The sequence below is a fragment of the Planococcus citri genome, chromosome 4 (assembly GCF_950023065.1).
Source record: "Planococcus citri chromosome 4, ihPlaCitr1.1, whole genome shotgun sequence".
Classification (NCBI taxonomy): Eukaryota; Metazoa; Arthropoda; class Insecta; order Hemiptera; family Pseudococcidae; genus Planococcus; species Planococcus citri.
Window position 1 is genome coordinate 18,068,695 of NC_088680.1, and position 27,273 is coordinate 18,095,967.

A 27,273-nucleotide genomic window follows, 5' to 3' on the forward strand; every position below is an offset into this window, starting at 1 on the left:
TTGAATAAAAAATTTACCAAAAAAAAATCGTAAACAAAACTAAATTAATTTTTTATGGAGACGAATTGAATCATAAATTTTTCAAGTCAAATTTTAGGCAATTTTCTGATGTTTGAAAGGTCGGTATTATTGAAAAAATTTCTACAAGAGGGGAGGGGGGAAGTATTCGAAATTAATTCAACATAGATAGGAATTTTCTCAGATCAATCAAAGCATCTTTTTTTAAAAATCTATTTTTGGCAAGAAACCGTTTGGCAATTTTAAGACTTTTTCTGTCTATTTTGTCAAAAAAATGAGATCATTTTTTGTCAATTTTCGCAAGAAATAGGACTTTTTTCAACAGGTTTGTCAAAAATCAGGACTTCTTGGTAATTTCAACAAAATCAGAACTTTAACTTGAAAAAATACTTCCTTTGATTTTAAAAAAAACAAAACAAAACAAAACTGGACTTTTTAAAATAATTTTTGCAACACGAAAGACCATTTTTTTTAATTTGATAAATTTGGCATAAAACAGGATTTTTTGGCAACTTTGTCAGTAATTAATTGAGACTTTCTGGCAGGTTTGTCAAAAAAAAGACACTTTTGGCCATTTTGACATAAAGCAGAGTTTTCTAAAGAAAATTTTGTCAGAACAGAAGGATTTTTTGGCAACTTTGTCAGTATTTAATTGAGACTTTCTGGCAGGTTTGTAAAAAAAAACAAGGCTTTTTGGTAATTTTAGCAAAAAAAAAACAGGACACTTTTGGCAATCTTAGAAAGAAACAGATCTTTTTTCATTTTGTTAGAAATCAGGACTTGGAAACGATTTTTTTGTAAATTTTGGTAAAAAAAATAGCACCTTCTTGTTTTGCAATTTTGGCAACAAAAAAAAAACAGAACATTTTTTTGACAAAAAACGATGACTTTTTCTAAAAACAGGACAAAAAAAAAGGACTCTTATGTCAATTTGAAAAAAAATCCAGAACTTTTTTTTGACAATTCTGCCAAAAAACCAGGATTTTTTTTCAGTAAAAGGAACTTATTTGATAATTTAGGTAAAAATCGCGACTTTTTCAAATAATTTTGGCAAAAAATCAGGAGCATTTTTCGATCATTTTCGGTAAAAAACAGATATTTTTTTGCAAATTCTACGAGCAAGAAATCGAACTCTTTTTTGGAAATTTTATCGTAAAACAACATTTTTTTGTCATTTTGCTAAAAAATAACCTTTTTTTTTTTTACAATTTTAGTAAAATACAAGTTGAATCCCCCCCTTTCTTCTCCCATTCTTTATCCAATATCATGAAAAACTACCCGAAAAAAAGGCATTATTTAAAACCAAGTTTTGAAAAAAAATGTGAAGGACTTTTTTGGTAATTTTTACGAAAATCGAGACTTGAATTTTTGGAAAATTTTGTCAAAACACAACTTTTTGAAAAAACGGCTCTTCTTTGATCCATTTCGGTCAAAAATAAAAACAATCTTAGCGTTGGCAATTTCGACAAAAAAAATAAGAACTTTTTAGTTCTTTTTAGTTTTGTAAAAAAAAAAAAAAAAAAAAAAAAAAAACAGGACTTTAACAATTTTATCGAAAAGTACACGACAAACAGCATAACAAAACCTCTTCTTTAGCAATTATGACCAAAAAAAGAAAAAAAACAGGACATTTCTATGGCAAAAAACAGAACTACTTTGGCAAAAAACATGACTCTTTTTTCGCAGTTTTCTTTTGTCAGAAATCCACAACGCTCTTTGACAATTTTGGCAAAAAATCAGGATTTTTTTTGATAATTTCGGCAAAAAACAGGGATTTTTTTTTGGTAAATTTTATCCAAAAAAAACAAATTTGTTTTCGGCAATTTCATCAGAAATTGGAACTTATTTGTAATTTTACATTTTAAAAAAGGGCATTTTTTTGACGTGTCAATACTTTTGGTGAGAAATTAGATAAGTTTTTTTTTACAATTTTTGTAAAATACAGGACTTTTTTTAAAATCAAATTTTCAAAAAATGTGTGTAGAATTTTTTGGCAGTTTTATCAAAAATCAGGACTCTTTCGTAATTTTGCTTTAGGAAAAGAACAATTTTTTTGACAATTTTAGCGAAAAATAGCGTTTTTTTTGCAATTTTTGTAAAATACTTACAGGACTCTTTTTTTATAAATTAAATTTTGAAAAAAAAAGCGTAGGACTCTTTTTTGGCAGTTTAGTCAGAAATCAGGACTTCCCAGTTCTTCGTAGAGTTTTGGCCAAAATTGAGATTTTCTGGACAATTTTGGCAAAATACGACTTTTAGGCAATTCCTGAAAAAAAAAGGTACTTTCTTGATCCCTTTAGATCAAAAATAGGAACTTCATATCTTGACACCTTTCACAAAAATCAGGACTTTTTAATAGTGTTTAAAAAAAAAAATATTCGCAATTTTATCAAAAAATGTCTGAAAAAAGCAAAATAGGGAAACACACGAGCAACCTGTTGGACAAAATTAAAGAAAATAAGATAAGAAATGCTGCTAGACACCCTAAAATTACTCCTAAAGAAGAATTTCCACTCGTACTTTCCGGAATTTCTTCTCTTACCTACCCCTCACCTCAGACCAAAAATTAAAAATTTTGAAAAAATATTCACAAAAAATTTAAGACGTTTCTCTTGAGATATCTGAAAATCCTCATCTAATAGGAATATTCTCTGAATATAACATCAAATTCTAGCTACTCTTCGCATATAGTAGGCAGAGCATCATCGACAGAGAAATTTCACATCACAAAGATATGTACAGTCTACGTAAGATAAATCGCCTAATCCTACGTGCAAAGAGATACATTATCACTGTGGATGTGGATACGCTCGCTCCCAGGTCCCAGTCCTCCTATCCTATGTATAACCTCACTCGGAACTCCACCAAAGAGTCATAATTCCTCCATTCCAGGACCGGTAACCTGTCCGTAGTGGTAGTGGTGCGATGTTATTTATTGTTACTGTCATTTCTCGTTTCCTCTTCGACCACCTTCTTCTCTCACACTTTTACATCAGCGGCGCACTAGCAGCATCGTCGCCACCGCAGAGTTATTTCTCTTGGGTGTTTTTCTCAACACCGTCGTCGGAGTATTTTCTGCTGCGAGCAGCATCCTCCTAACGATGATTAGCTTCTCTTCGGCTCTCTTCTTATACAGACAAATATCTTCCAAAAAATACCTCCTACAACCTTTGACTTATTCTCTCTTATACCTATAGGTAGGTACTAGGTACGTAATAGGTATATAAGCTCGATAATGAACTAATTTTCAACATTACCTAACACTTTTTGGTGTTTCCCTTCCCCCTCTTTTCTTTCTTTAGGGCTGGGCTCGAGCGAATATATGTACTAAGATGATCATTTGAGAAGTTAATGTTGCTGTGAGAGATCGACATTCATTCATCTTGGTGAACATATTTCCTTCGCTTCATTCATTATCCCTCCTCTTCCTCCAAATACTCGTATATTGCTTTATCTGTGTTCCTTTTTTATTTGAGGAAATACAGTTTGAATTTTAAATCAGACTCTTGATCTTGACTTTCGATGCTCAGCAATTTTGAAGAATTTTAGCATTTAAAAACTTTACGATCTCTTTTGAATCTAAATCTAACAATAGAGAAGTGCCTAGTTCCACTTATCCAAAAAAAAAATAAAAAAAAAAAATGCAACATATATGAGGTCAAAATTGACATTTTTTTTTGTCAAAAAATGACCACATTTATTTGTATGTAGGTACTTCGATATTTCATCGTTCTTTTGGCTCGTCTAAAATGATAGGAGAACGAACTCTGAATACAGATACATAGATATCTACCTTACTGGACAGGTCAATCACGTAGACCGAATTTTAATATAATTATCATTTTTATCATCAACTGGTCTCGCTTAAAACACTGCTTCCGTCGTTCCTCCTCACACCTCCTCAAGTAATTAGCAAATACACGCACACGTACATTGGAGCATTCCATGGTACCTGTCTCTCTTTCTCTTGAAATTATTCATTCGTCATTGCATCCTTCGTCGTCATCGAATCGAAGACACCTTTCATATTGCATTGTATAACAAATATGGTCTGTACATTACAATATACACGATATACATACAATGTACTTTTATTATCGATACCTTGTCTCTTCACACCTCCCCTACCCTTTACCTCGGCAACACATTTATTACGACACCGTAGTATAGTACACTAAACGATTATTAAGATTCAAAGCCACGAACTCTCTATCTTTCAATTATTATCGATGTTGATCCTACGTACATCGATCGTCGTCGAACATTATGAATTTATGAATGACATAAGCAGAGGAAAAAGCAAATCAAAACGCATCAATTACAATTACATTTATCCGAATCCTTACGATGATTGGGAGACGAGCAATTATTAAATATTATTCGTAAGGACAGGTTCTTTTTTTGTTTTTTTGTTTGCTGTTTATGAAAACACGCACGCAAGCTCAACATACCCAATAGGTCATCGCGTTGAATGACCTAAAATATGTACACATCAGAACGACGACGACAACGACGACGACGAAGATTCGAGATGAAGAAGTTGGTCCATGGTCCATCCGATATTATTTCGCGTTGTTTTGAGAAAAGGCGCGAGGATCGCCCGAGGCTGGGCTACTTATACTAAATCTTCGACAGAATGGCAGCAGATGGTCCTAATATCGAAGGAGGTATTCTTCGAACGAGATATTTAAGCAGAAGCTACCAGGTATAGCCGGCTCTGTACCCGGTAGCAATGTTTGTGTGACGTCACACCAGTCATCGCGATCCAGCCTCCGAGTCACGGAATCAGCACCCGGTCGAACTCAATTTTTTTTTTCATATATTCGAATAAAAAAATAGTCTACTATAGATAATCTTTCAAAATTGATTCATTTTCGTTCACTAACGAACGAATCGTTCGCGAACGACTGAATAAACTGGTCTTCAAGTGATATAAAAAAATTGAAAAAACATTGAAAATATAGGAATGAGAACTTTGGTTCACAAAGCACGACTATTGAAAAATGAAACCTGTTTTAAATGATCCAAGTGAACGAGTCGTTCGCGAACGACTGAATAAACTGGTCTTCAAGTGATAAAAAAAATAGGAAAAAACATTCAAAATAGAGGAATGGGGTACTTCGGTTCACAAAAGCACGACTACTGAAAAATGAAAATTGTTTTAAATGATCCAAGTGAACGAGTCGTTTGCGAACGACTGAATGAATCAGTGCTCATATCTCATTATGTGTTTTGAAAAAATTCTACGCATGAAAATCCTTCAACTTATACAAACCACGACTCTCGAAAAACTTCGAAAATGATTCATTTTCCTCTCAAAATGAACAAATCGTTCGCGAACGATTAAATGAATCGGTATTGACACGTGTATATTGAAAGAATCCGACACATTGGGAATTATTCAACTCATAAACAATACGACTTTCGTGCATCGTTCGAAAATGATTCACTTTTCTTCACAAATGAACGAGTTGATTCGTTCGCGACCGATTAAATAAAAAAGGACTGACTTGTATTTCGAAAGAATTCAACCTAAGTAAGTATAAGAAACATTAGAATTAGACTCACAAATCACAAATATCGAAAATTATCCACAAGCGATTCATTTCATTCACAAACGAACAAATCGTTCGTGAACGACAAAAAAATTTAAACCGAACCAAAAATTTTACGAATAAAAATCCTCCTCCTTACATGATCCAACTTTTGAAAATCGTTCACGAACGAGTCTATTTCATTCTCACATGAGCGAATCGTTCGTGAACGACTTAATTGATAAGTAAGCAATAAGCATAGGTATTCTGAACGATATACTTTGACAAAAAAATCCTGATTTTTGAAAACCGTCCAACAAAAAGATTCGTTTTCATTCACAAACGAACGAATCGTTCGCGAACGACTGAATCAATCGATATTGAATATTGCAACGAATAATTTCGAGCCAAAAATTTTCATGCGTGGAAATACTTCAACTGATATGGTTCAACTTTTGAAACTCGTTCGCGAACGAATCTATTTCTTTCGCAAATGAACGAATCGTTTGCGAACGACTAAATTTTAGAGAATTTAATAGATTCCTCAAACAAATGTAGGTACTTGGTGTCTTGGACAGACAAATATTGACTTATGAAAATCGTTCACGAATGATTCGTCTTCCACCACAAACGAACGAATCGTTCGAGAACGACTGAATCAATCAATATTCCAAAAAGTTTCAAGCCTTCGAGCCAAAAGTTTCAAACAGAGAAATTCTCTCACTTACATGGTTTAACTTTTAAAACTTGTTCACAAACGAGTCTATTTTATTCACAAATGAACAAATCATTCGCGAACGACCAAATTCACGAGCATTCATAAGTATTGGGATCGCTTTGCTTTAGCAAACAAATTCTGACTCAAGTCGTTCACAAATGATTCTTTCTCATTCGCAAACAAATGAATCGTTCGCGAACGACCCAACACCCAACTCACAAATTGATTCGAAATAAGACCTTGCTAAGGTGTTGTTGCTCGACAGATTCATCACTTTGGAAAAAATCGTTCAAACTTGAAAAATCATCAATGAGATTTGTGTTTCATTTGTCCTCAAACTAATCGTTCACAAACGACTCGAATTTCCAAGAGATATCAATTCGTTCACGAACGAATCGAGCAACTCGTTCGCGAACGAGTAAATTAATCCCATCGATGTATCCAAATATTGTCAATTAAATTAATCATGCAAATAGACATCAATTTTTTTTCTATAGAATTTATTCCTTAGCTCGTTCATCGATGCTCAAATTGTTGAATCGTTCGCGAACGATTTATCATAAAACGAAAATAATCGTAACTAACTCAATTTTTCCAATCAAAATGACCCATCGATTCAGGGATCTCTAAGAGAATGCAGAGGACACTTCAGTTGATTAAGGAAAGATCGCGAATATTCGTTCGAATTTCGCTCGAATCGACTTTATCATGTCACTCATCACTCCGTCTTCGACTCTTTCGCCTCCATTCACCTCTTTAAATCACTGCGCTCATTTCAATTCCGGTATTCACCTCGTCTCCCCCCTCTACATTTCACCCCATCCTACGAATCATCTTCATTTTTCCAAAACAGTCATAAATAATTCGAAAAATAAAAATAAAAATCCAACGACACATTCGACACATCTCTCTTCGCCTTCCTCGGCGGTGGCGACGATCGTAACCAGGCGCGTTATAGTATTTTAACGACTCAAAATAAATATTGGGTGGTCCATTCCACAGTTCCATAATCCAAATGTTGTACCTATAAGCACACCACAGTTAGAATCCAGTCCAGCAATCGATTCAAATCGATATCAATCGTCAACTCTCATCCTCCTAATCGTCATAAAAGTCTTAAACTCCGGGGAAAACCTCAAAAACTCGATATTTCTCTAACCAAATTTCGACCATTATGAAAACTGGGCAACTTGACCAGGCTGATTCGTCCCTGGCGGCGTATACTCGTAGCATGGCATGGCACGTTCCATTGATAATGTAATTTGCTTGGCACACAAATCAACTCTACTCGCAATAGGTGAACAGGTGTATTGTTTAATATATCATTCGGTCTACGTACGTAACGTATGTACATTGTACGTCTCCCTCTCCACCGTATGCTCTTCTTCGTCTGGCACTTTCATCATTACCACCTCCGCATCATCCTCGTCAACTTCGCATCTTCTTTCGACACTTATACTCGTGTACTAGTCTTTCTTAATGATCTCGGTCTAATAGTACGTCGAATACCTATGCACATTTGTATCATTGCCAATCTCGACTCGCAAACGTCTACGAATTTCATTCTCAAAATAGAGGGCACCTCTTGCTCGTAGTACCTACCTATACAACAAATCGTCTAAACGACCCGAGGAAGACATACACAGGTAACTCGGATATTCTAAATATACGTATATGCAGTCGAAAACATACCATGTGCTTCATGAACGTCTCCCCCATCTCCCAGTCCCAGTCCCTTTAAATCTTCTCTATAAGAATTTCATTTCACACAAAATACTATTCATCTTTCGTTCTCTTTCCTTACAACACGTTTTATGTATCGTGTCGCGAGCCTCTATACGTACTCTCCTCTGATTTTTTTTCGTCTATTTTCTTTATTTTGTTCCATTCTTGGCTCGACTTCAAGACACTTTTCAACGACAACGAATAACATTGTCGCAGCTATTTTCAAAAACGCACGTCTTTACGCGACGCACAACGCTCTGATACTCAATTCCTGGAAGTACAAGTACGCCTTCTACGAGCTATTCACTACCCCCCCCCCCCCCCCCCGGCGTCGATTCTCTCTGAGGATCTCTGAAAACGTTCGCTAAACTTGACAACGTGCTTATGGGTCCTTCAGTCCTACCCAACTCAAGAAATACATAAATGTACATTAGGAAATTATAAATCGATGATTGAAATTCAAAAATCTCGCAAAAGAACTTTCAAGGTGAACGCCTAAAATTTTATCGAGTATAAAAGTTGAAAGGGACAAAAAAGATTCTTTTTTACCATCTTTTCAACGCATTCATTTTTGAAATGGGACTTCGATACCCCTGGGAAAGGCTCAAGGTCATCAAAAAATATTGAAAGTAAAATGGCACAAGTACATTTTAATACCTCCTTCGAATTGAAATCAAAAATACCAAAAAAAATCCAGGGAGCAAATCAATACAACGTTCGTTCATTCGAATCTTTCAGTTCTAAATCAGCTCGTTCGCGAACGAAGAATCGCTTCCTTGGAGGAATAGTTCGTGAACGACTCAAATATCATTCAACTCACTTTTATAAACAGAATGATTTACGCAAGGACTCGAAAAATTGATTCGTTCGCGAATGATTCGCTCGTTTAGAAAACAAATATGTTCGTTCTTCAGATGAAAATCTTACAACCGTTCATTTTGTTTTTTCTCACGTGCATATTATGCATATGACTAATCTAATGCTCAAAATCGTAGATTGATCGATTTCGTTCGCGAATGATTCGCTCATTTCGAAACGAATTGTCCGTACACTAGGAGAAAATGATTTTGGAATTTGGTAATATTCGTGCAGAAAACCAACCTAGGGAAAGTACTCGTTGTTTGACTGATTTCGTTCGCGAATGATTCACTCAATTTGAACTGAATCGTTCGTTCATTCGGCGAAGATCTCAGGATTTCGTTTTCTTAATGCAGAGAATCAGTCAAAAAAAAATGAACGTCGTTCGACAGCCTTCTATGACTATTCGTTCGCGAACGATTCGCTCATATCAAAATGAATCGTTCGTACACTACGAAAAAAGTTTGGAATTTCGTTACATTCATGCAGGAAACCGATCTAAGGAAAGTATTCGTTGTCTGACTGACTTCGTTCGCGAATGATTCACTCAATTTGAACTGAATCGTTCGCGAATGATTCACTCAATTTGAACTGAATCGTTCGTTCATTCGGCGAAGATCTCAGGATTTCGTTATCTTAATGCAGAGAATCAGTCAAAAAAAATGAACGTCGTTCGACATCCTTCCACGACTAGTCGTTCGCGAACGATTCGCTCATATCAAAATGAATCGTTCGTTCATCAGCAGGAAGTCTTGGAATCTAATTACTATTACGCAAAAAATTGAGCCGAGGAACCGGAACGTTATTATTGTGGAACTGATTTCGTTCGCGAACGATTCACTCGAATTGAACCGAATTGTTCATTCATCGAGTGGAAATCATGAAATTTCGTCCTCTTTATGCAAAAGATCAGCGCAAAAAACACGAGCGCTTGTTAAAGATAGCCTTTATAAATATTCGTTCGCGAATGATTCGTTCAATCCAAATCCAAAACAGACTACTCGTTCGTCAGGAGAAAAATTCGGAATTTCATTCTCTTTCGTGAAAAAAATCAACCTAAAAACCGTGAGCGTCATCCGATAGCTTTTTATAACTATTCGTTCGCGAATGATTGATTCGCTCAATCCAAAATGAATCGTTCGTTCATCAGAAGAAAATCTTGAAATTTTCTCATTTTTATGCTGACCCAAGAATCGCCGCAACTATTTTTGGACTGATCTCGTTCGCGAATGATTCACTGAATTTGAATCGAATCGTTCGCCATCAGGCGGAAATCTTGAAATTTTGTCCTTTAAATGTACAGGAAAGAGAATCAGCATAAAAACATGAGTGTTCTTTGATAGCCTTTCATGATTAAGCAGTTCGTTCGCGAATGATTGGCTCAATAGTCCATTTGAAACGATTCATTCGTTCATCGAGTGAAATATAAACATCATTCCTTTCGGTTCGAGTGAAATGTAGGTAAACTCGAAAATCGAAATTCGATTTTGAAAACAATCACGAGACGGAAATAAATCACGTGGTGAGTTGGTAGTCGTGCAATGAACAATGATTGATTTCACCTCATCATTCCCTCATCATTCAAGCATCAAGCTATTAGGAATACTATTAAACCTTATTCCAGGTACATCGTCGTCGACTTCGACTTGTTTGTACCTATTTAATTTTCTACTTTTTTCCCTCCATTTCTCCTCGATAAATATGGTATTATTATTATTGTATTGTTTTGGTCGTCGTCGTCGTCGTCAACGTCTTCGTCTTCTTCATATCGAAAGAATCGAAACGAGAGTAGAATATTAATTCGCGACTTAACCCAGCTACCTTTACGCGTCGTCGTCGTCGTCCTCGTATATCGTACACGGAAAGAGGTTCATCGGCGCCGCCGTTACGTTCAGACTTTTTTTAAAAAGCTACTTTCAAGGGTCAACCGTATAGATATGTGTACGTCATAATAAGCCTACCAAAGACTGCTTATAATTTGTACATACTTGGAGTTAGGATGCCTATTATTGGTCCTATTACAGTATGTACTAGGTAAAGACTCCTCGACAGTAGACAGTTATGGCAGAACCTTAAACGGTATTTTATCCTCGACAACCACGTAGTACGAGTACCTACTCCGTATATGCGTAAATCTGTCAAGAATCATTGGGATGGAGCAGAGGGTAGAAAATGAGAGAACCATCTTCGAGTATTTAAGCACCAAGTGGAAAACTTCGCGTATAATGAGAGTTGCTAATATGGGTGGATGGCGATGGCCCATCACCTGGTAACCATGTGTCAAATCATATGCCACGGATGGCTACCTCTCGCTCTTTTTTTTTTTTGACAAGCCGCGTATTATCGGCGTGGTTTCGTATTCAGTACTGAAACGAAAGGTTTCCTTTTCTCATTAAGAAGTGCTGCGCAGTCACAGTACATCTTTTTCATTCTCTTCTAGTGTTGGAAGAATTGATTTCCAGTTCTTGAAAAATGGCTTCGTGTTGAAGAAAAAATTGGTAGTGTCTTCTAGTTCCCAAAAAAACTTTAAATTTTGAACATTTTGGCAATTCTTGCCTCAAAGTTGAAAAATTTCTTCAAAAATGGTGAAATTTGAGAACATTTTTTTCGGAATGATCAGAATAAAATTTAGACAGATAGGAGATTCAAAGAGCAGGACACAAGTCAAGATAAGAAAGAAATTTTGGCAATTCCTACAATTTCTCAAATTCGTAAAGAATCATCACTCATATTCCACTTCAAAACACCCCTTCTATTGTGCATTTTCACCCCAGAATGACAAAATCTCACTCATTTATTCACTCGACTTCGCTATAGCTTTGATGTTTTCTCCGAAATAAACACCTATCACACTTGTCTTCCATTGCGACGCAATCCTCCGAAGAATTCAGGGTGGATGGAATTCCACTTCTGCTTCTCCTCATTTGGTGGCAGCTCATTTTTATCTACCCTCGTACTCATTTCCAACTACTACACACATCAAAGTCGAGCCATTCACACACACACCATTTCATTTTTGTTTGTGTGCGTGCATTGTAATAGTATAATACACCTAACAGCGCAGTGCAACGCACCGCGCATCTTTCGAACTGGTTCTTCATCTATACAGGCATCAAGTGAGTGAATCTTTTTGTATTCACACTTACAGCTCGAGAATAGCCTCCTGCCTGCGCACCTTCTGCGCGCACACAACAATCGTCGACCTTGCCCGTTTCGTTTTTTTCCTCTCATCTAAAAACATCTTCCACGAAAAAGACCCTAAAGGCGTTTTCAAGGCGTAAAGCGAAAAAGAGAGAAAAACCAAAGGAGACCCAAGAAGATCAGAGAAACCGTTTAACACAAATCTTCCACTATTTGATATTTTATACATATAAAAGTAACAACATATGCGCGCCTCGCTTCACCTCCTCTCGCCTGTCGAGTCCAACAGGGAAGGACGAGATGAGGTAATAGGGAAGAACCTAGCATAAATTATCGTCTCGGTTTTTTTTCTCTCTTTTTCTTTCTCATCATCGTGTCAGTATGATCTGGCTGGATGCGCATATACAGATAGATACAGTGAGTGTGTGAGAGAGAGAGCGCCCCGGGTGTAATTAAAAAATATTATATACGCGAGATGATAAACAATATTTCGCCCCTCCTTGGCCCATCGAACCAAAAACCACTGATTTTAAGATTGGAATTTGGTTGAAGAAAAAAAAATGAAATAATGATTTATAATATTTATAATTATTACGTAGTAGGTACGCGAGGTAGAAGGCCAGAAGCCTATCGAATTTTTAATCGTCTGCATTTAATTTTCGATCGTTTTTAAGGCGACGAGATTTCCCAAGGAATACGAACGAATCTTATCAGATGTTGGGATCACCTCGTGAAAATGATCCGAAAGAGAAGAATCGGAAGTGTGAATCTAATGAAATACGTATTTCGAAGGGAACGTTCAACCATCAGCTCGATTTCACAATCAATGAAAATATTACAAAGAAACTACATATTCAGATTCAAAAGGAAATAAATTCATTGAAAATTTCACTCATCTCTAACTTTCAAAACTTGGAAAAAGTCCAACAACGAGCTAGACCTCCTGATCAACAATCGATCATGGTGGAAAATCGATTAATTTGCGATTTTCGATCTCGTCTGATGGTTCATGCTCGAAATAAAATCATTTTCGCCTCAAAAACATACTTCACAATCATTATCGAAAATCATTAATCGAACTCCAAAAATCGATTTTTTCGATTATCGATCTCAAAAATCGATTACGTTCGAAATAAAAAATCAATTTAAGCTTGAAAAAAATGACTTCACTTTCCAATCAAAAATCGATCATCATCTGAAATCGATAATCGGACACGTAAAAGTCGATAATTTTAGATTTTCAATCACATTATGATCGATCATATTCAAAATGATTTAGCCTCGAGACTTTGTGGTCAAAAATCAATTATGATCGAAAATCGAATAATCAAACTCGCAAAAATCGATTTTTTTCGATTTTCAATCTCATTGAACTCGGAAAAATCGATCATTTTCGATTTTGAATCTCTCATGATCGATCATGTTTAAAATGAAGAATCAATTTTAGCCTCAAAAGTGGACTTCACGATGAAGAATCAATTACTATCGATAATCGATTAATCAAACTCCAAAAATCGATTTATTTTCGATCTCAAATAATCGATCATGTTCGAAATAGAAAAATGAATTTAAGCCTCAAAAATGATTTCACTTTCCAATCAAAATCGATCATCATCCAAAATCGATCATCATCCAAAATCGACAATCGATCAATCGCAATCGATAATCGATTGATCAAACTCCAAAAATCGATTTATTTTTGATCTCAAATAATTGATCATGATCGAAATAAAAGATCAATTTAAGCCCCAAAAATGATTTCACTTTTCAATCAGAAATCGATCATCATGCTAAATCGATAATCGATAATCGAACACGTAAAGGTCGATAATTTTAGATTTTCGATCACATTATGATCGATCATATTCAAAATGATTTAGCCTCAAGACTTCCCGATCAAAAACCAATTACGATCGAAAATCGAATAATCAAACTCCCAAAAATCGATTTTTTTCGATTTTCAATCTCATATAATCGATCATGTTCGAAATAAAAAATCAATTTTAGTCTCAAGACTTCCCGATCAAAAATCAAATGATCGAATTCGCAAAAATCGATCATTTTCGATTTTGAATCTCACATGATCGATCATGTTTGGAATGAAGAATCAATTTTAGCCTCGAAAATAGACTACACGATCAAGAATCAATCGCTATCGATAATCGGTTAATCAAACTCCAAAAATCGATTTATTTTCTATCTCAAATAATCGATCGTGTTCGAATTGAAAAATCAACTTCGGCTTCAAAAACAGACATCCTAGTCGAGAGTCGATTTTTTTTTAATTTCGATTTTACTTGATCGATTTTTAAACTCGCTTTTGTATTTTTCTTGGAAAAAATTGACCAAAATTACGTTTTTATTATCTCAAAAAGCTACCATATAAAAATCGAGTTTTTAAATCGATCGATGTTTTGATTCTCAATTTCGATCATAGCGAGTGATCGATCGATTTTTTTTTCGAATTCACCTTCGTTTTCATTTGGAAAAAAATTGATCAAAATTTACGTCTGGTTTGATTCAAAAATCGATATTCTCAATCGAATTGATTTTTTATGCAGAATTTTAATCATAAGAAGTGACCAATCTTTTCAAAAATAATCACGAGGTCAAACTACTGCTGATTGATCAACCCCCCCCCCCCCGCATCTCTTTTCATCAACTTTTGCCACAAAATATCACCCAAATTATTGAAATTCGACCTTTGGCTTTTTCTTCAAACTTGAGGGGATTTTTTTTTTAAACCAAATAAACAGAAAAATGGGAAAAGATGTCTCACAAATCACACGTTTCTGAAATTCATGCAACTTTCCCCCTTTAGCGAAGAGTCGAAATGATGAACGAACAAACCAAAACAAAATTTTCGCCTGATCATACAAAAAAAAAATCCAACCAATTATTCGCGAAGTTATTAATTATACAAAATTTAAAACTCATCCGCACGCGAATCCTAAAACAACCCGATGGCCAATGTGTCTAATTTCCTCATTCACCCCGCATCTTCACTCCTTCAACACCAAAGCATGTCTTTATACATTTTTATACGTATCTTTTACACGTATTAACGTCAACATTAATATCAATTAGGTGCAAAAAAACACACATCTTAAGATAATTATCGCCTCTCCTGCCTTCTCTCTCCTGCTTCTATCTCGGCTGCTTACACTGTTGTACGCAGGCAGTAAACACTATGTACACATATCCTCGCACAGCAGTATCGAATGACGCGACGTAAATTTTACAACAAATTACTGGTAGTAGTCGTTTGACCGCGAATACGATAAATTATTCGAGCTCCGCGCTCAGATGCCGGATCGCAGATAAATAATATTATTACAAAAGCCATCGCATCGCATCGCGTCGCTATCTTTCTCTATACACATTTCTATAATATATTTCGACTATTCACACACTCACAAAATACTGTCGCGATATACTGCACGTAGACGATGGTATCGTACAGTGTTTTTATTGAAATCGAGACAGCACATACTCGTAGAGAAGGCGGCAGAAAAAAAAACACCAATAAATAGGAAACACCTTATCAATCTCCCACAAAAACGCGATAACTTTCTAGCTGCATCGCGTACCAGATTTTTATTTCAAAGTTGGTGTTTTTATCATTGAAAAATTCATCTCGTCGTCGTATTCGCCTACAGAGAACTGCTTTAATCTAACGTAAGCTCCATTCATCTTGCTAATGTCTCTCTACTCGGCTCCTTTTTTCTACTCTACAACTCTGTCGTCGTCGTCGTCGTCTCTGATGTCGAATAGGAATAGCGGTACATCTACCAACAACATTTGAACCTACGCCTTCGCTTATGCAAAATTAAGTACCTATAATTCGATATCCATTTAAAGAAGTCGCTATCATCATCATCATTTCTACACAAAATGAAAGCCTCGCGTATACTACACATTCACAACAAAATAGCCGCCGAGATTCTCTTCTCTCGATGCCAGATGTTCGTACAAAGCTAACGGGTCGAGCTCGAGCTTCAAACCAACCGGTCCCGTTTGGTTTTTCTACACGGCGAGTTCAGCAGGCGGAGTAATACAACCAGCCACTCCTAAACAATATTTCACATTATGTTGAGAATACGAAATACGATGCTGGGTGAAGATTGAAGTCAACAGCAAACTTTAAAGCTCAACGCTTTGCTGGCAATCAAAGGGGTCCACGTGAAAAGAACCTCGCTTCTGGATCAAAAATCAAACTCCAAGTTCTTCAATCCGAAGCTAAATGCTCTCAAAGAATGTCAAAATCAAATATATTCTCAAGCAGCGCTTGAATAAGCCATAGACAACTCGATATTTTTTTTCATCTTCTTTTTTTGAAATTTGAGGGCTTATTGTGTGAACCAGGAGGCTCGTATCAGAAAAATGAGATGAAATTCGAAATCAGAGCCCCTGAAAACCCAGTAAACCATATGTCACATGATTTTTTCAATTTTTTTGAAATTTGGACGTCTTACTGTGAGGTGGGGGGGGGAGGGCTTCTAAAAAACGTAAAATTAAATTTGGAATCGGTGCAATCGAAAACATAACAAACTAAATGCTACAAATTTTCAGATCTTTTCTCGACATTCGGCCGAAATTGAGGGGGAAGGGGCCACTCTCAAGTGTTCAGAGATTCTAAAACAATTGAATTCATACAAAAATATTGAACTCCGTTTCTCCAACCCCACTCTGTAATCAATTTATTTGCGATTTCTGATCCCGTATTATGATCGATTGTGCTCGAAATGAAAAATAATTAGCCTCAAAAGTAGACTTTTTGACTAAGAATCGATCAATCAGAGGCCAAAACTCGATTATTTTCAATTTTCGATCTGATATAATCGATCATTTTCAAGATTTGAAAAAATAATTCTTGATCAAAATTTATCATTATAGAAAATTGATCGATCAGCTACCAAAAAATCAATTCATTCGTGAATTTCGATTTATAGAAAAAATTAATTTTGATCTTAAAAAAAAAAAGACTTCTCGACTAAAAACATCAATGAAAATCGATTGATCGAACCCCAAAAATCCATTTATTTTTGAATTTCAAAAATTTCAACCTCAAAAAACAGACTTTTCGACCAAAATCTATCATCATCGATAATCGATTAATCGAACCACAAAAATCGATTTATTTTCGATCTCGTGTAATCGATCATGTTCAAGATTTGAAAAAAAAATCAATCTTAAAAAACATACCTACTTTTTGATCAAAATCTATCATAATCGAAAATCGACTGATCGAACTCTAAAAATCGATTCATTTTCGATCTTCGATCTCGTAATCGACCATGTTCAAGATTTGAAAAAAAATTTAATCCCAAAAAACAGACTTCTCGACCAAAATTTATCATAATCGAAAATCAATTAATCGAACTCTAGAAATCGATTTATTTTCGATTTCCGATTTCGTATAATCAATCATGTTCAATTAAGAAAAATGAATTTCAACTTCAAAAAACAGAATTTTCGACCAAAATCGATCAATCGAACCCCAAAAATCGATTCATTTTTTCATCTCCATATTAAATGATACAAATACTAAAAAAAAATCAATTGATCATGCTGGAAAAGCAAAATCAGTTTCAGCCTCCAAAATGGACTTTCTGGTCAAACAATCGCTTGATCAAACTCTCAAAAATCGAATCATTTCCGAATTTTGATCTCATACGATCGATTAAGCTCAAAATTATCATTTTCTGGTTTTTTATTCACCAAAATTACTTTAAAATTCTCCATTTACAATTTACATGAACTCGAGAAAATCAGTTTTTTTTATATCTATCGATTTTTTCATTTTCGACTTCGATCAAGGGGCGATCAATCAACCTTTTCTAATTCACTTCGTTTGTGTCGCGAAAAAATCGACCAAAAGTATAATTGTATTCTCTTTTTCAAAAAATTGATGATTCTAGATTTCAATCATACAGAGTAAGTATTCAATCTTTTCAAAAAGGATCAGGAGGTCCTTTGCCTCTCCCCCTTCCTCAAAACAATTCGGGTATAAAATGATGACGATTCTTAGTCTCTGACCACAACTACATACAACAACTCAGCAAGAAAATCCCATTAAAAAAAATTCAACAAAATTGACACACCAAAAACCAAAAATAGCTCCAGCTGCTGCGGAATACGACCCTTCTAGATCATCATCGATTCAACGTGTGCAGACCATCGATGAATTGAATTTTTATAATATTGATTGACGAGACAGCTCATTTCGTAGTTCGAACCTCGTTCAAAATATAAAATTCACGATCGCGTGTAGGTATTCTCATTTCACCTCTCACGTTTCCTCATTCCATCTCCATCATCTTTCCAAGCTCAAGCTCTAAAATACGACACGAATCTCTCAAACTCATAAATCGTCCATCTCCATCATCTCACACACCGCACGACCAATGAATACTCTACACACGTGCGACGATCATCATTATCATCATCATCATCATTTGCAATGCAAATAGCATCAAATCAAACCATCTACGAGAGAATTGATCTATACAAGGGAGCTTTGCTCGATCGAGTGTTAAATCTATTACGCCTTTATCGCGTTCGTGCATGTGTGTAGACCGTAGAGTATCTACGATGTCGTCATCTCGATCTCGTGCTCCTGCCTCGAACTCGCAACCAGTTTAATTCTCTCACAATTCACAAACGTTCGTCGCTGCTTAAAAAATGAACACGTATTTCCGAAGCGAACGAACGAGGACAGCGGGCGTTATATTTAGTCAGCGAGCTTTCGCGTTAATGTGGAACAAGCTGCGGAATCGTCGTCGACTAGTTCGACGTGTTATTGGCCACTGCAGGCTAACGCACCGATTACGGTACTTTGATACTCTGTATGTACTCTGTATGTCTATGTACTTCGTAACACGCAATTTCGTACTACGAGATATCATTTCTGTAAATCGAGGTACGAGTACTTTTGATCAACTCAACCCAACAGAATCTCCGATCTAAAAAGCATAGGCACATCTGCGATCACTCAAGTCGTCACCCAACTAGTAAAGGCAAAATAACATCACAGATTTCAGTCAAATACGCGTAAAAACGTATTCAGACCTTTCTAAATACCCCACGTACATATTTTTTCCATGTTTATACAGTTGATATGTTCACCTCACGCGTACGCACACGCATATCAACGTTATAAAACCAAACCTGTCCACCATGATAACAAAATACACATCCAAACACGGAAACTGGTACTATTTCTATACATATGATACTCGTACCTTTATAACCGGGGTAAGAGGCAAACCACAAGACTGAGCGACGAACCGAACAAATATTAATAAAAACGTACTTAGTGATTCGTAAAATAATCTCCATCTTGAAATCAACTTTTATTCGACCTGAGATTTCTAATAGCAAAATAAAACGATCAGCTATGAGATTATTTTCAGAATTTTTGCACCATTCTCAGTCGACAATTCATCATTTACCAAAGATTACTCAGTAATGAAGCCCAATTACTCATCATTACCAAAAATTACCATGAAATACCCTAATTACCCATTATTACTGAAAATTACCAACAACTAACGATGATTTACCCTCAATTACTGCGTTTTCAAGCCACGAGTCAACGTATACTACCAATAATTACCGAAAATACTCCAAGAATTATCAAAGATTACCGCTGATCATGAATTCAGAAAAAGAATGAGAACCTACGAACCTAGAAAGAGCAGATCAATTGTCACTTTTCATCCAGAATGGTTGACTAACACATATTTACGGTAAATTACCGATGCTTACCATATTCAAAAAACTTTTCATGATGCTGATGCTAAAAAGAAATCTATAAAAAAATGGCCGAAATTCAAAATCTCAAAAATACGTTTATTTTGTGTAATTACCGGTAATTTACGGTAAATTTTGGGTAATTTTCAGTAGATATACCGTAAATTACCGATGCTTACCAAATTTCAAATTTTTTTTACAATGCTTAAAATCATTTTAAAAAATTAATTAAAATCCAAAATGTCAAAAAATGTTGAATTTTGAGTAATTACCGGTAAATTTGTGGTAATTTTAATAAATATACAGTAAATTACCAATGCTTACCAAATTGAAAAAATTTTCATGGGGTAGAGAATTTATGTAAAAAACTGGTTGAAATTCATAATGTCAAAAATGTTGAATTTTGAGTAATTACCGGTAATTTACGGTAAATTTATGTTAATATCAAAAAATATACAGTAAATTATCAATGCTTACCAAATTCAAAAAAATTTTCGTGGTAATGAGAATTATTGTACTTACAATTTTTGTTGAAATTCAAATCGTCAAAAATGTTATGTTTCAAGTAATTACCGGTAATTTACGGTAAATTTGTGGTAATTCTTCGTAAATATACACTAAATTACCAATACTTACCAAATTTTAAAGATTTTTTACCATGCTTAGAATAATTTTAAAAAATTAATTTAAATTCAAAATGTCAAAAATGTTGAGTTTTGAGTAATTACCAGTAATTTACGGTAAATTTGTGGTAATTTTAAAAAATATACAGTAAATCACCAATGCTTACCAAATTTTTAAAAATTTTCTAAATTTTCATGATACTTACAAAATTAATGTGAAAAATTGATTGAAATTCAAAATGTCGAAAATATTATTTTCTTAGTAATTACCAGTAATTTAGGGTAAATATGGGGTAATTTTTAGAAAATGTACATGAAAATGACTAATGCTCACCTACTAAATTCAAAAAATTGGAATTCTGTAAGGAATTGGTTGAAAGTTAAAATTTCAAAAATATGGCATGTTTTGAATAATTATCAGTAATTTACGGTAAATATGGAGAGATTTTTCATAAATATACGGTAAATTACCTATGCTTACCGAGTAGGTACAAGACATTTTTTGTGGTGACTGATCAGAAAAATTGGTTGCGATTCAAATGCCAAAATCGTGTCATATTTTGAGTACCTAATTACCAGTAATTTGCGGTAAATACGAAGTCATTTCTCATAAAGTCATAAATAATCAACTTTTGCTTGATGCCCAAAAAATCCCTAAAAAATTGGATGAATTTCAAATTTCAAAAAATACGTTAGAGGTTGATTTCTACAGAGTTAACGACAATTGGGTAATTTTTGGAAAAATTGCGGGTAATTTGAAGGACATTTCGACAGTTTTTTGATTTTTAAAGTCAATGCTCGGTAACCAGTGTTTTTGAAAATGAAGTTTGCACTTCAATCGATCAATCTAAATTCACCAAATTTTTCAACGACCATCTAGAAAGCACTTACAAGAAAATTTTCCCACAGATCAAAATCGAATCATTTCATCATCACTTTACCCAGGGAAAAAACCTCAACAAGTGGCAACTTTTTCACTCCAACATAGACGAACATCGATTCCATATACGCAACAATTCGAGAATCAACTGATTCAAATACGGTTATAATACCTACACCTCGTACCTGGCGTTTAGAAGTAATATGGAAATACAAGTCGCCAGGTACGTACAATAACGATGTGACTTTAAATGGAAATACTACGCATGCGATAATCACACGCAGCTGGTTTAACAAAAGTGGAATTATGTCGAAATACTAGTACCTCTACCTATAATAATCTTCTCGATCAATTACGCCACATCAGCGCGATTTTCCGCACTTCAGCGAGGACGTACTCGACTACTCGTATATCGTCGATTCGGAGTCGTAACACAGTCCGTTAGTTTACGCCGTTCTCAACAAAACTTGCAGACTAAACGGTTTCCAAGTCTGGCTTGGCTTCAATTTACCATCATTTTTATACCGGACAATAATGTCTGTAAGTCTTGGATAGAAAAAAAAAAAACCTAACGTGATCGCTTTCACAGTGAAATTTTAATACGGTTTAGATCGTGTGTACGATGACGACGAGAATACCAGTACCTGGGACTGAGATACTGTGCATGTGCTCGTATTAAATACAGAATCAGCAATTCGCAAATTACTTATTGAAGTACAACACTGTAAGTCCGGCGATGTCTATTCAAGAAACTCACACATGAGTCATTGTGTTTGAAATCGCTGATTATGCTCAATTTAATCGCCGTTAAGTTCGCAGAACACCTTGTATTTCAAAACAGGGACTGGGGTATAGGATGAAACAGACAATATGAAAAACGATTCATCTGACACAGATCTTAACCCCGATCACAATTTTTTTCACATAATAACTTGACAATAATAAAATTTTCTCCACGCCAGATCTTCTCACACCCCAATGTTCCTATTGCACGTCTCAAAATTCCAATTCCCAAATATCGACAGGAACACACATCATCGCCAGCACAATGATTCGACATCGACAACACAAGAAGACGCCCCGTAATTCATCTCATCAAAAAATCTCTCACATTCAGTCACACATCTCATTCACTCCTTTTTCGTGGTCTCTTTCACCCGCACACTCGCGCCATTTACCGGAAACGAGACATTATTCTCAGTCCATATGATAACATCTCTATGTCTATTCTGCCAGATCTACTACGTCTACAGCTACACTACAGAGAGAGTTACGATAAATCCTCCAAAAGCCAACGCAACACGGTTGTCAAATACGTAGGCTACAACAACGTGTTACGGTCAAAATGTAGAATAGTAGGCCCTACCTACACATATGTATGAGATAATATGCTAGATACGTGTACGAGTATGTGTAGTCTATCTTTCAACGCGAAAACATATCATCGAAGATGTACAGAAGTAGATTTTCAGTAAAAGCAGAGTGACAGGCGAAGGGAGGGGAGGACAAGGGATCATATTTTAGCATACGTGTACATCCGTTGTTGGATTTTGGTGGTGTTTTCAAAAGGGGCATTAAGGTGTTTAAGGTGGTTCCTTTTTTATTTTTTCTTTTAAAGGACTGAAAACGAGATCGACAATAACCATAAAGATCATATTAGAAGGGAAAATCGCACAATAAGAACCTTCAGGTGTGACACGATAATTATCAAATTGAACGAGAGACGAAAAAAAATCAGATCAGTTTTCAAATTAATTTCCAAAAAAAAATGATCAATCATACACAGATTTTTCGAACTAAATTAAGCACAATTTTATTCCCCACTTGTGGCCAATGAGGCAATGACCAAAAGTCACAGCAAACAAAATGCCGGAAGGACACAATCAGGTATCCAATGGATTTATTGTTGTTAAAAAATTACTACTTTTCGACTATTTTTCTATTTTTTTACAAAATTTTCAGAAACTTTTCAAGTGGAACCTCCCCTCTCCTCCCTCCCTGCAAAAAAAAGTCAAGAGTTCGAATCAATTTTAAATTATAAAAAAATAACATGTATTTCAAATCAAAAGTAAATACCTATAAAAAAATGAACATCAGACACATCATTTCGACAGTGCTGCCAATTCATGAAAAATGCCAGTCTACCTCTTTTCAAAAATTGATACATAATTTTAATTTTTTTTTCCAAAAACAAACAATAGTTTAAAATTTTTCAACAAAGAAATAATTTTACAAATTGTTTCAAAAAAATTTCGCAAAATTAAACTTTTATTGTTTTTTTAAATATTTTTTATCATTTTTTTTTCTAATTGAAATTTTACTGATAGTGATAAGAAAATTTTGATAGCTAGAAAAATCATTCAGTCTAAATATTCAAAAATGAGAAAAAATATCACGATTGAAACACCAAAAATTGCAACAAAATCAACATAGGCGTAGGGCGTAGTATTTTTCTACAATATTCGAAAAAATGAGTTTTTCAATACTCCGGAGGGTGGGAATGAAGGAAGGAGGAGGGTCATCCTGAAAAAAAAACAAGGATTCGGGTCTTCCTGTAGTCCTCCTCGAAATTTCGGTGGGATTTTAAGCTCCACCTCCCTCCTCTCCCTCAATTTAAAAATCGAATAACGAGATTTTGAAGTTTTTATGGATTATCTATCCCCTTCCCCCTCCCCCTCCTCAAAAATTCTTTTTCAGAGTGTCTAACAAAACTTCCAGACAAAAAATCATCACTTTTTCACATTTTTACCGCTTGAAAATACAAATAACTTCAAACTGTGAAGAAATTTTTTTCTAGTTTTTTCATTTTTCAAATTTTTTGAACAAATTTTTCATTTTTTGATTTTTTTCATTTTATGGGCTTTTAAAAAAATTTTACGTGTGTTTCGAGCAAAACTCATGACTTTTATCACTGTTAGACATCTCACAATTTTAGCAAAAAACAGTTAATTTTTAGCAATTTGGAGTATTTTTTTGAATTTTACAAAAAAATAACATAAAAGGAAAATGTTTCCAAAAAATAGAAAATTTATGGCAGTTTTTGAAAAAAAAACAGGACTTTTTGGCGGTTTCAAAAAAATCAATATTTGAAATTCTGAAAAAATGAAAGACTTTGAAAATTTTGGCCAAAAAAAAAACAAAACTTCTTCACAATTTTAGCAACTAAAAAAATCACAACTTTTTCATAATTTTCAGCAATTTCTGCAAGAAATAAATTTTTTCTGGTAAGCAAAACTTCTTCAAATTCAGTTTTTTCAAAAAAAAAAAAAGGACTTACCATTCGTAAAATTTATTTTGTTCATTTTTACAAAAAAAATTGTTCATTACAAAATGAGTCATTTTTCTGAAAATTTTTTTTTGGCGGGGAATCATTTTTTTGGCAGTCAAAATTTTATTGGGACGTGGATTACATTTCTTTCGTCGTTATATGAAATCGAATATTCATCAATCATTTTTTTTTTTTGTAATATTAACATTATTGAACACACTGTAGCACCTCTACCTACCTATTGCTCTTCAAAAAATGAAAATACATAGAAGGGGAAAATTATTTACAAAAAGGATGGCTTCAATTAGGGAGACTTGGTTGTCTTTTTTCGCCACATTTGATAATGAAGGAGGGAGGGGGTCTGGTGACATGGGACACAGACACAAAAAAAAGGTAAAGAATTTTATTTTGGAATTTTTTTGAATCGATGCAAAAAGACGATGAAAAGACAAAAACGAAAAATGATCAATATTTCAGAATTATTCGCCAAGAATTTTAATCGAGAAATCAATTTTTTTTTTTAAATCCCATAACCCATTGAGGATTTAACCCCCTCCCTCCTCCAACATCGCAAATCCTCTCTTCGTTCTTCCTGCTTGAAAACGTGAGCCAAATTTCCGTCTTTTCGACACGTTTTTTGAAAACGTCTAAAATTTGCTAATTTCAAAAATTTGAGGGCACACGACCCTATAAATTGTTTCGATTTGAAAATGGCTACAAATGACTAATAAAAAAGAACAACATAATTTCTATTTTTTTTTTGCCTATGATCAAAATTGAAGGAGATATGACGTCATAATCTTTGGAAAAACGGATCAAATACGAGATGGAGTACCTAGTTCGAATGAGATGACTAGTAACCTTTTCATCTCCTCCTCCTCCTCCTCCCCCTCCCCTTTCACCAAAAAATCTCAGAAATATTGCAAATTTTACCTTTTCAATTATCGAACTCCTATTTTACCCCTGACCCAACTTTCAGCCATTTAATTATTTCAACTTGGGATGGGGTTGGGATGGGATGGGATGGGATGGGATGGGATGGGACCTCACTCAAAGCCACTCATCTCACAAAACTTCGACTCCCAACCCCCAATTTTCTCACTTAGTAAAATACCAACCCCGACGAAAAAACCCTCATAAATTTCAAAAATCAATAATTCCTACCTTAATCGGAGCAGTAGCGTGAGATCCATCTGTAACCGGCGCGCTGGTCACCGTCACCGACATATACGGATTATCGATCAACGTCCATTGGCCGCTAACTCTGCACGTCTGGTACAGTCCATCGAAAGTCTTCAAATGCGGATCTCCGTACAGGCCGCAATGATGAAATTTATACGATCCGAAAAATTTACAGCTGGGTAACATCAACGGTCTGGAAGTGGACGACGGTTGAACTTTGGCGTTATTTCCTCGATTAGTATTTGAATTATTGCTGTTTCCTTTGGACGGTTTGCACTGTATGTCGTTGACTAAATTCATACCGTGTACGGTACCGTGATAGTTTAGATTTCCACGGCAGGCTTTGGTCATCTCTCTCAAGCATACCAGATAGGTTTTCACGATATCGCAGTAGGCTTTCGACGGCTCCGGGTCGTAGATCTCTTTCTCCTCCATGCTTTCTTTATACGTATTCGAGCATCTTTCGTACAGGCATTCTTTCGCACCAAAAACTGAAACATACGTAACGTAATCGTTTAATTATTAGGGTACTTTATACGTTGTCAGAGGATTTGAAATACGATGTGTACAACTATGAATGGACTTGAAGGACTCCTATACCATTGCTAAAATACCTCCGGGTACAGTACAATCCTTCCACCTTCTTTAGACAATATCCATCCTACTATACCTAAACCACAAAACGCACACCGCTAATTTATTTAACTTACCTTTTTATAAACGCAGTAAATATACCTAGTCGAATGATACCATATTCGAAGAAGTCTACAATTAAACGTCGACTACGTTAATTAAAACCCCTTAATTTTTATATCGTTTCCCCCTCTCTCCCTGTGTACTTCGTAGAAACGAAGATGATATATTACAATACCTACCTATAGAAACACTACATAAATATTCTTCAGCTAAAAGCAGCCCATCCAGTGTACCTGTCTGCTAAATTATAGCCTTCTAATACGCGCAAACGTCTTCGAGAACTGCACCAGAGCTACAAGTATAGGGTTGCCAACCAGTTTATATGTACATATAGCGGACTCGAGCCGACTTTATTTTTTTTTTTTACCTTCTAATATCTCGCCAACGAGCTACCTGTGTTTAATTTTACCAAGTACTACATACAATATACTAGGTTTAAAAGAATCTCTCCTTTGTACTTCCTCCCTTCGCGACCAACGTCTGCTTTCTTCTTTTCAGTTTCTCAATTCTATAAGGTCGAAGTGTGCTCGGTCGTGAACAAAAAACTACTCAACCCTTTATTTACTCGTATACTGCAGTCGTACCATTTTATTTGTAAATCGACATGTGCTGCTTAAACCCTCTCTTAACCTAAATGATACCTACTCATTGAATCGCAAATTGCGTAAAATAACCACACAATTGTGCACATGTTCCTTCGGTTATCCCTCTTCCATATATGTATTATTTCGACTGTTTTTAATAGCACGTACTTGATTTCCGAATGAGCCCGAGAGAGAGAGAGAGAGAGAAAGAGACAAAAAAAAGTCAAATCTACCCTTCTCTTCCTCTACCTAAATACGTATGTTCATTCATTCGAAAAATAGCCCAATACG

General features: G+C 35.1%; 1 protein-coding gene across 3 annotated transcripts in view; it reads right to left on the bottom strand.

The window, feature by feature from the left end:
* LOC135842512 (repulsive guidance molecule A-like) overlaps positions 1–27,273 on the bottom strand; it is a 214,983-nt gene that overhangs the window by 5,253 nt on the left and 182,457 nt on the right. For all 3 annotated transcript variants that reach the window (XM_065360006.1, XM_065360004.1, XM_065360005.1), the window contains one exon: positions 25,685–26,193. In XM_065360006.1, the coding sequence (XP_065216078.1) occupies positions 25,685–26,193 (509 nt within the window). The remainder of the gene's footprint in view (positions 1–25,684; positions 26,194–27,273) is intronic.